Source organism: Natrix helvetica (genome assembly GCF_964273705.1).
Source record: "Natrix helvetica genome assembly, chromosome: 3".
Classification (NCBI taxonomy): Eukaryota; Metazoa; Chordata; class Lepidosauria; order Squamata; family Natricidae; genus Natrix; species Natrix helvetica.
The window spans coordinates 50,478,714-50,490,096 of NC_138549.1; the positions used below are offsets into that span (position 1 = coordinate 50,478,714).

An 11,383-nucleotide genomic window follows, 5' to 3' on the forward strand; every position below is an offset into this window, starting at 1 on the left:
TTTATGAATAATAACATGGGATGCTGAAGGTGGAATAGGTGTTTTCTGAAGATTAAATAGGACTATAGGAATAGGCTATCCTGACTGACTAAACCAATTTCATTGTATACATGATGTACAATGACAATAAAGGCTATACTACTGTGCGTTTCAGATGTTTTACCCTCTAGTTCTTATTCTTAGATAGCGTGTCATGATGAATTCTGATGGCAGCATTGTACCCAGTATGCTAATGGGCACCAGGCTGGAAAAAGATGGCTATAGTATTGTATAGGATAGATTTTGTATAGAATACAGCAATGGTGTCAAATTGGCAGCCCACAAGCTGGATGCATCACATGCAGGCCACGCCCATCCCATCTCCACAAACGCAAAAAACATTGTGATACATCATGTGACATCAATGTGACGTGTTTGACACCCTTAGCATATAGTATAGATTTTTAAGAGAGATGGAATATGACTAGAGTACAGGTGTCAAACTGGATTACTTCGGGGGCTGGATCAGCATTGTAGTTCTCCAAAGGCCGGTGGGAGGGCAGCAGGGATGGATGGGATGGACACCTCCTGCAACACTCGGCTGGCTAAAAATGGGCCATGGGGAGGCCCCATGGGGCCTCCACACGGCCTGTTTTTGGCCTTCTCGGTCTCCAGCAGCACTCTGCCAGCCAAAAACGTGCTGCACAAAGGTATCCGCACAGGTATCTATTTTTGGCCAGCAGAGTGCTGCAGAAGGCTGCAGAGGCTGAAAACAGGCTGCAGGGGCCCCGCAGCCTGTTATGGCCAGCAGAGGCGCCACGAGCCAGTCCTTTCATATTTCCAGGCTAGCCCAGTGGGCCGGATTTAATCACCCCACAGGCCACATCTGGCCCGCGACCCTTGAGTTTCACACTCCTGGTCTAGAGTATCAGCATTCTGGACTTTTGTATAGTTTCAATGCCATGAGATTAACGAAACATAAATGTTCAGTTGCCCTTTTTTTAATATTGTAAGAGGGATTGTTTTTTGTTTTTGTTTTTTGTTCCTGATATCTTGAAGTGTACAAGATTTGAAATAAAGTCTTGAAATATTTTACATTTATGGACTTTATATACATTTTTCCTAGAATACTGAAGAAAATCCCCTAGATTCCATTTTTCTGGTCTATTATCTGTGGTTGTTCTAATTATAAAACAAATATTTAGAATCCAATACACAACACTTCTTTTTCAGCATATAGAATAGCACTGTATGTGTCTTCATTAATACTGAACACTCAACTAAATTGACTTAAACTCTAAGAGCCCAGTGAATACACTATAGCGCTGTGTGGATTACAATTTAATATTGTTTCCTACCTTTTTAAGATGTTGATATGTTTTTTTCAGTAGTGGGATTCAAATAATTTAACAACAGGTTCTCTGCCCTAATGACCAGCTGGGTAGGTGGGGCTCGGTGGTCATGTGACTGGGTGGGCGTGGCCAACTCAATGTCACTCACGTCGATGGGCGCTTCACCTTAGCTGTTGTAATGTACTAAGGGTTAACCGGAGAGGCAGTTTCTGTAAGCAGGGCAATAAAGATTAGGCTAGAAACAACACCAGAATGTTTCCTTCCTGCCTTCCTTACAGGATTAGCCCTGTAAAGTGGAAAAAAACAAAATGAGATTTCTTCCAACAACTGGTTCTCCGAACTGCTTAGAAAGTTAACAACCGGTTCTCCCGAATAGGTGTGAACTGGCTGAATCCCACCACTGGTTTTTTTCCTTCATGATATCCTAAAATGGAGTCAATGTTTCAAGCTCTATCCAGGCAAACCATTATAATTGGTTTTAATGGAATGAATTAGTTTGCAACTTAGCATTAATTTGACAAAATCATGTAACCATCTTTTTGCTGAATACAATACTAAACATACTACATACAACATTTTTCTATAACAGCGATGGCGAACCTTTTTTGGCTCGTGTGCCACAAGTTGGGGGAGCGCAGGGGGATCGTGTGTGGGTGTGCCGCACCCACAATGCAACGCGCGACCCCCCCAGTGCACATGCACGCACAATGCGCGACCCCCCATTTTTACATGCTTTTTTTGCCTCCCCGCCCCTCCCCCCCGGAGGCCCTCCGGAGGCTTCAGGGACCGTCGGAGGCTTCCCTGAAGCCTTCAGTTTGCTCGGAGGGTCATTTTAAGCGGCCCGAAGGCTTCAGGGAAGCCTCTGGACGGTCCCTGAAGCCTTCGGAACACTTAAAACGACCCTCCAAGCAACCCGGAAGTCACTTCCAGTTTGCTCGGAGGGTGGTTTTAAGTGTTCCGAAGGCTTCAGGGAAGCCTCTGACGGTCCCTGAAGCCTCGGGGGGGCGGGGGGGCTCTTTTCGCCCTCCCCAGGCTCCTATAAAGCCTCTGGAGCCTGGGGAAGGTGAAAAATAGCTTTTAAAAAGGTGAACTCAGCTGGCCAGCGCGCGCCATAGGTTCGCCATCACTGTTCTATACTAAACAAATTTCTGCACTTCATTATGAATACCCTATGATAAAATCTAAGCATAATTCATTTTTCTCATAAGGAAATGGTTTCAAAGCAATATTGTTTTGTACATTTGAATTGCTAAAATAGCATTTCACCTAGAGATGCTTGGCATAATTAAAACTGTGGTATAAATGGATATCTGAAAGCTATGGAGTTTATTTTCTTAATGTCTTGCAGCTGAAATTTTAGAAGACAAACCTGCAGATTCATTGCAAGATTTGTACCGATCTTTGGAACTAGCTAGTTTGTCCCCTCTAGGAGATCGGCAAATTTCTACCAAAATGGAATACAAGAAATCTTTCATTAAAAGATGCTGTGACCCAATAATCAATGAAAAATTGCACCAATTGCGAATTCTGAAAAGCACTTTAAAGGTAAGATGAAAAAAGAAATTTTCCAATGTAAATGCATGGCCAACAAAGGTTCTTCTTCCATTATTACTGGACACAGAGCGTTTTGGTGTTCTTTTCTCTGTTTCTTTAATATACACATCAATTAAAGTGAGAAGACAAAAAATGAAACAAATGTATCGTTAATGTAACTCATTTATTTTAATAAGACATAGAACTAGAAAATTCTTTAATATAAAGTAATGATTAAAACATTCATTCAAAGTCAGTTATTCCTCAGTTATTATGACCATAGGATTAGATTTCTAAGGAAACCTGTATTCTAAATATTCAAATATGTGTAGGTTTTTTTTCTCATTTTTTTTCTTTTTTGTTTCCTCAAGGCCAGAGAAGAAGAAGTAGCTATGATAGATGAGGTTCTAGATAATCCAGATTTGACATCAAAAGACTTTCAAGACTGGAAACAAATGTACCTTGATCTCTTCCTCGATAGTTCTCAGAACAATGCAGCAAAAGATCCAGGAAATGATTCTGATGACGTTGATGTGTTTCTAGGTTCTTTAGCACACACCCATTCCTATATTGAAACACACGTATAACAATAATTTTAAACATCTTAATACGTTGTTTTCAGCCCTTTTTCACACTCCAAACTTTTACTCAAAAGAGTAGCTTTTATATCATGTTGTAGGACAGGGGTGTCCAAAGTTTTTGCAAGGAGGGCCAGATTTGGTGAGGTGAAAATGTGTGGGGCCGATCATTCAGCCTGACATTCTTTGAACCCTTAAACCTCCTAAAGGCTATGCACAGCCATTTTGGTGAAGGGGGCAGAGTTTTGGGAGGCAAAAAATGCTGTATTCAGTGTATAAGATGCACCCAGATTTTTTAGCCTCTTTTTTGAGGGGAAAAAGATGCATCTTTATACTCCGAAAATTACGGTATTTTATGAAAGACTAAACAAATACCTCGGTGGGGAGAAGAGGCTGCGGGCCGCTTGCAATTTGAAAAAGGGCCGCAATTGGCCCCCGGGCCGCACTTTGGACATGCCTGTTGTAGGATCTCTATTTTAAAGTTTATTACATGAGTAAAGTACAATTTAATGATCATTGTAGGAATACAAACTTATATCCATTTTATGCTGCTGATGCTCAGTTTATGTTTATGTTTACAAATGCTGGCTATGATCCAAAGGAGTGCATTTATGGAATACAATGATAAGCATTTTGTTTGATGTTGGTACTGACACATTCTTCACTGCTGAAAAGTCAGTTTACTTTTAAAATGGAACAGAATTTCTTAAATTGCTTTTTTGGATCAAGTCCATTGTCTACCATTTTTTAAAAAAATGATTATATATTTTAAAGGATTACATTGATATCTCAAGAAAAAAATGGCATAAGAGCAGTGTTTAACTACTGAAGATTAATTCTATTTCCTGTTTTAATAATGCATAAGTATTGTAATGAGTTACATTTTCAAAGTACAGCCTTTGTTTTAGCCAGTGTGACAATTAAACAATTATATTTAGTGGGATATTTTAGCTATTTTAATAAATTACAGAAGAAGCATAATGCTGTGATTATGACTGCATTTAAGGAAAAGATCAGGGAATAAGAAAAATGTACTTTCATAAGCTTGAATATTAAAAAAAATAATTTAATTTTTCCAAGTTTTTTGGGGGGGTTATTAGCAGACAATCTATAACAGATTAATAATGATAAAGGGCTCACTTTGTTTTGATTTTAACACAGTACGTCAGAGCACTATGACCTCTATCATTGCCCCTTGGGTGATTTTTATTCTGAAAAATGTTGCTTTACCAAACAAAGTATCCTAGGCAAGGGGTTGGACTAGAAGACCTCCAAGGTCCCTTCCAACTCTGCTATTCTGTTCTGTTCTGTTCTATCCCATTCACTAATTTATTTTTTAAAACCTCAGTATTATGACAGCTGAAACAATATTTTAAATTTTGAAAAATCTTCAAAAACTGACTATTAACAAGGCCTTTATTCGCTAATCTACTACACAGTCCATGTTTTGGGGAAAGTTATACTTAATTCAACATAACAGCTTCAAGAGACACAAGTATTCACAATAAAATCAATGTTCTAGATTTTAAAGAATCCTCAGGAATCATTGTAAATTGTTAATTTTTAGAACAATTGAATGTAAATCAATCTGTAGCAAATTACATGGCATATGAGATTGAAAAACTTTGAGCATTCATAGCGAAATATTATCTAGTTGTTCTTGAACTCTTTTTTCCATTCCTAAGTGTCTGAAGGATAATTTTGGTCAACTCTTAATGTGGACCTAAAATCACCGGAACATAATTTATTACTAATTCAATTGCTACTGATTTTAACTGTTTACTCCTGTGCTTCCCAAACTGAGTGCCATGGTGCCACAGAGCATCACAGCAAATTCACCATATGGCACCACAGCACAGGGGCATCATGGGATTCTTTACATTTAATTTTGAATTTTTGTATGCCCATTTGTTCAGGATGTCATGAATTTGTTTTTGTTTTCCTAAATATTAATTTACAATTCTCCCTTGAATTTCCAGCATAGATGTAGCAAACACCTTTTGAGTGTGAACTAATGTATAGTATTCAATTGCTTTCCCCCTTTTCTTAACCATTTCTCTGCCATGATTATTCCTGCCTTTGCTCTAGAATTGGGACTATAGCACATACAATTACTTTTAAGACAGAAAGCAAAGAGAAAATTTTGTCCTGAAATTATAATTAGAGTTCAGAAATGAAAGGAGAGAGCACTGTCAATCCCAGTGTGTTTTATCTTTCTGTTTATATGGATGCACATACTATCCTTGCTTAAACAATGATCTTCTTCCAGAGTAAAGAGGAAAATGGCAAAAGAAAAAATGACAAGACCTTTCTGTATTATTTTCTGTTTTAAGACTGAGCTGACTGGGATTCATAAGTGCATTTAGAGAGCAGCAAGAAATGCGACAGACAGGAAAGTGGGAGAAGAGCAGTAAATTATCCAATGAATAATAATAAACCTGTAACAGTTGTTTTGATTTTTTGTTAAGGGAAAATGTCTTGTCTGTCTGTCTGTCTCTCTCTCTCTATATCTATCTATCTATCTATCTATCTATCTATCTATCTATCTATCTATCTATCTATCTATCTCTATCATATGAAATTAAAAATGTTTACAGAGCAAGTACAGCTGTCCATTTAGAAAGAGGAAGGGCATCATGAAGTGTGCACGCAGCAAACCGGTACCAACTTGTATAGGAACCTACCCTTGAATGTGAGGAACTGAAATACAAACTTGTAAGACATAGGTTAGTCTTTCCTTTAAAAGGAAAAAAAAATAATGTACTTTTTTTCTCAACTTGCTTTCAGTTATTGCCTGTTCAGCTCAGTGAATGTATTTTTTTAAAAAATTAAAAGCACTATTACATTCTGGTCTTGGGACCTAAATAAAGAGCAATGTTGTTTGTTTCTTTTCAAAGGCATTTTGGACTGCAAACGTTTTGCAAACTTTGCACAATTGTTCGGGAGAGTGGCCTTTTTCAGCTCATTAAATGCATATCTATTCAGTTGAGTTCAGAATGAAAAATCTTTACTTACTTTACTTTACTTTTATTTAGATTTTTATACCGCCCCCTCTCCCCAAAGGGACTGCATTGAGATCCAGATCCAGTAACTTGCTTATATCATTTAGAAGAATATGTTTGTATAAACAGTTATTGACTGCATGACTTGTTATAATTTGTATATTTCTCACATAAAAATGCTTGATCTCAAATTAATTATGTTTCCAATTTTTATTCTAAATTGTTGCTGGGTTTTTCTTGTAATGTCTCAATGCCTAATTTTTATGTATTGCTACATAACTTCCACATAGATGAGGAATCAAGTTGGAAAACAGATATTGCTATTATTAGTATTAATTGTATGTGGTACACTGAAGGCTTTTGCCAAGACATAAAGATGTTTGTGATCAATATTTATTAATCATTTTTATCACAATATTTATTACAAATAGAGTGACCTGCAATTACGAATGACTGAGTATAATAGAGAAAGTAGTGGACATTCTATATCTTCAGTTCTATGTTTCTTTGATGCAGAAAATACATTTGTTTGGGAAGTATCTTGAAAGCTACATGTGAATACTTGTTTATACCAATTACTCTTATTGTAAGAATCTGTACTTAGGTTCTTGATAAGTCTGTTGAGATGCTGAAAATGAATGGCTTTTCAGCACATTTGCATAATCTGGAAAAATGTGACCAGCAACATCTTCAGACAGCTATAGATGTAGGCTAACATTTCAAATGCCCTTCATGTAGGAAAATGGGAGATAATGCAGTGCATAAGAAAGCTTTAAAGTTGAGTCACATGAGACAGCATAGGAATATGACCATCTTGAGAAAGTGCTACTTTGCTGGCTCATTCACTTTTTGGCAAGTGAATGCCAAAAGATTCTGTATATATGACGGCCTGTTGCTATACAGCAGTTATTCTGCCTACATAGTACCTTAGCAAAGACAGGTTTATGACTTTCAAGGACAAAATTCAACTAAATTTTATATGATTTGATTAACTTGAAATGAGGCTCTTATGCTTTAACAAAAGCTACATTGCTGCACATTTTATTAAGTGAACTCAGATTAAAATAAATTTCCTTTAATGCATCAGATTTTGAAATGAATATAATTATAAACTTCATTTATTCTCAGATTTCACACTGGCATACAGAGAAATGTAAAACATACTATCCTATTCCAGCAGTAACAGAGGAGGTGACTGTTTATGTCCTTTGCAGTCAAAAGTGAATCATATATAATATATACAAGGGCAGCTTTTATTAGTGTGTATGTAACAAATGTTTTCCCAGCAGCATGATCCATTAGGACATGTAACATACAGTAGCTATACAAGAGCTATACCTCCAGACACTAACTGTATATATATTTAGTACATTACCTTGCTTAACAATCAACATTTTACGATTATTAGTACATGTGGCTTTTTCCTGCTCCATAAATTTTACCAAATGGAAACCAGTGGAGGGCACAACTGAATATTTGGGAGTGAAAAAATTCACTTGTTTTTTCATATGATGTTTATAATTACATTTTACAAAGTAATTCTACCTAGCATTTCAATAATAGCTGAAAAGTGACATTTTCCTGAGATGATCAGCCTATATGCATGTAAATAATGAATTATATAGGCTTGAGAACATGTTGATGTTATGTGGCCACTTGGATAAAACTAGATTGTAGTAAGAACAGTTGACAAATTAGGAAAAGAATAATTGCACATTTAAATAGAATAAGAAGACAATTAAGAATCCCTAATATTACAACAGTTCTTACAATCATATTTAATTATTTGTTCATTTCTGATTAAATAAAGATGAGGAAAGTACTGTTTGATATTCCTATGAATTAACCAGCATTGTTTAACAACGTGGACCACACAAAATTGCAAAATTAGAAGTATGCATCTTGTTTTTCATAAAACATTAATGTTGTCCCTATTTCAGACCAGTTTTATTATAGCATAGTTAAAATCTTGACATTGCATTTCTTAGATCCATCCATGCTCTATTAACAACAAAAATACAATTTCATACATGCTAACTTGCTGTTTTGAGCAGTAACATATCAATGTTTAACCATATAGATCAGGGGTGTCAAACTCAATCCCATCATGGGCCACTTCAGGAGTTTGTTTGCCCTTGAGGGACCGGGGGAGGGGGCATGGCCAGTCCAAAGGCAGCATTTGTTTCTATCTGTCTTCAGGATGGCCCTGCAGGCCAACTTCCTGGCCTATTGCAGGCTAGACACAGCCCGTGGGCTGCATGTTTGCCACGTCTGATACATATTGCATAATTTAAATATATGTTTAATCCCTAATAATGCATGTTGTACCCTTCCATAATCCTTGTTTTCCTAATTCAATGGGGTGTGATATCAATATTTGTCTCTTACTGTTGGCATGTCTTTACCTTCTATTAATTCAGAAAGTTCTAGCACTCCACACTGCAATCCATACCAAGGCAAAGGAGTTTTGCAGATTACTTCCCAACAGTCATTATCAATATCATAACCTACAACATCCTGAGTTGGAATTTCCTGAGAGTCTTGCCATTTCTTCCCTCCAATAAGGATGGCTGTTTCCTCCACTAGTGCTAAACCATAACTATATCGATCGTATACCAATGGCCTTAAATGGGTCCATTGGTTCTGGTCAGGGTCATATTTTTCAATCTCAGAGAATGGTTCATAAAAACCTAAAAATGTAAAAATTGAATCTCGGATTGTAGCCATCTGATGCCCAAAACGAGCAATGGTCATTGGGGATTGTTGTCTCCATTCCCCTTCAAGATTACTCAAAGCATACATATCATTACTTGTGTTACTTTGACCCATGTATTTGCCCCCTGATATATAAATAGTATTCTTACAAACAGTACCAGCATGGCCATGTACTTTGCATGGCAAATCATGAAGTTTTGTCCACCTGTCTTTACTAACATCATAGATTTCAACAGATGAATGCAATTTTTTATCTTCACTTTGTCCACCAATTGCAATGATTGCATTCTCTAAGATACAGCAAGAAAATTGACACCTTTTTTCCAGCATCCCAGTAATTTGTATCCATTTATTAAATCTTGGGTCATAGCGATGGACTTTATTTGTAACTTTCAAGGTAGGATCACTTTGCATATCTTCCATTTCTCCACCAAGCACATATAGAAAGTTTCCAATAGTACATACACAATGATTTTGTATCCTCTCTGGTAACTCTGTTAAATTTTGCCACTTGTGATTATAAACATCAAAAGCCATCACTTCTTTAACAAGCCCTTCATGTGCAATCATACCTCCAAGGAGGATAATCCATATCTTCTGGTTTCTCAAAGTGCTATATTTATCCTGCAATATAGGTTGTTTATAAATAAGTGAATGATAGTTTATTGCTTTTCTAATTAAACATTTTACAGGAGTCGTGAGAGGCACTTCTGAGTGAGTGTAGATATTTCTCAGATCTTCCATAGGAATGAGACTATATCTTACATGTTCCAAAAGATTAGTAGTGTGGATGAGCCTCAATTTATCATATGCTAGCCACTTTAATAATAGATCTAACAAATTAGATTCTCTCACCATAAGTATATCAGGAGATTCTACTACTGCCTTCAAAGACTGGAAATTCAGTTCCAGCAGACCTGCAAAATCCAGGTCTAGTAGTTTCCAGAGATTAATAATAAGATATTTTTCTGCTGCAGATAGAGCATCTGGAAGATAAAATTTTGTCGCAATATTGGCTGAAAAACAGCAGTTCTCCAGATTGAGATTGTTACCCAAGTATTGGCTGCATAAACAGATTGCCTCGGGTACTTGTAAGTAGGTGGCAGCTTCTAAGGTATCTTCCAAGGTGGTAAAAGACAAAGGCAGCCAGGATGTATAAATGAAATCCAGAACATGTTGCAACCCAGTAACTGAGACAACTTGCAGATGAACAACAGCAGTCTTTGATTCTTTGGTATAACTCTTGAACATGGCCTTGAAGTAATCACTGGAACAGACTAACAAAGACTTGTGTGCAGGAAATTCATTTTCTTTTACTTTTAACAGAATATCACAGAGCAAGCCTTCCTTTCGGAGAGTTTGGTATTGAGACAATACAGCACTACAGTGTTTTTTGCAATAAGACAAGAAATAAGTCATTATGCAGCACAAAATGCTCCCAAAGCTCTTTTTGTCAATGATGAAAAAAGGGGGCAAATATGCAAAGTTCAGGTTTAGAAAAAAGTCATCTTCCCCTGATGACAGACAGTTCACATACTAATTTTACACTCCTCTTAATTTAGCATCTGTTATTATTTCATGCATTCATTTCATAAAGCTGATTCTAGTATCATCGTTCAACATGTATTTCTCTCACCCCTCATTTCCTGTTAAAAGAGAGTTGGTCCACAAAATAAGAGCTCTTGTTAAGCCAGTCTCAGATGATCAATTTGAGACTTAGATGGCATTAAGTGAAGCTTCTCATCAGTTCAAATACCTCTCTCAAGATGATTATGGTACATAGAACTTCTGGGCTTGCTGGTGCATCAAGAAGCATCTGATAGTAGAAAGGGTTACGTTTTGCTGTGGCTTTTACTTGAGCTCTGTATTTCAGTCTTAGACAACTTTAGCTCTTATTCCCATGAGGCAACAAGCCAAGTATGGTGATCTTGCTTGAAGGAAGTCTCTACTGAAAATCAAATCAGCACCTATTGATAAGAGCAGGAAGACTTTGTGAACATGTAAATCTTTAACCTGAGAATAGAAGATAACAAAATACTACAATTACTCAGAGGTTAAATTTGTAATACATTTTAGAGCCCTTTGGCTTATATGATATCACCATAACTCACAGTGACCAGAATAGACTGTAAACACTGCCTGTTATCAAAACTGTTCAAGTGCTGAACTGAGAGCATTCGGGTGGGAGGGAGAGAGTGAGCAAATGAAGTAGGATAAAGCAGTC

The 11,383-nt window shown here is 36.8% G+C and overlaps 2 protein-coding genes across 3 annotated transcripts in view; one reads left to right on the plus strand and one right to left on the minus strand.

Annotated features, from left to right (window-relative positions):
- Positions 1-6,579, plus strand: part of CNKSR2 (connector enhancer of kinase suppressor of Ras 2) — a 318,427-nt gene extending 311,848 nt beyond the window's left edge. For both annotated transcript variants that reach the window (XM_081947981.1, XM_081947982.1), the window contains 2 exons: positions 2,680-2,876; positions 3,236-6,579. In XM_081947981.1, coding sequence (XP_081804107.1) covers positions 2,680-2,876; positions 3,236-3,451 — 413 coding nt within the window. In that variant the 3' untranslated portion in view covers positions 3,452-6,579. The remainder of the gene's footprint in view (positions 1-2,679; positions 2,877-3,235) is intronic.
- Positions 6,580-8,734: 2,155 nt separating this feature from the next.
- Positions 8,735-10,578, minus strand: KLHL34 (kelch like family member 34; the record flags this gene model as incomplete). Its single annotated transcript, XM_081949460.1, has 1 exon — positions 8,735-10,578. One exon carries the CDS (start codon positions 10,576-10,578, stop codon positions 8,815-8,817), a length of 1,764 nt encoding a protein of 587 aa, XP_081805586.1. The 3' UTR covers positions 8,735-8,814.
- Between the last annotated feature and the right edge of the window lie 805 nt (positions 10,579-11,383).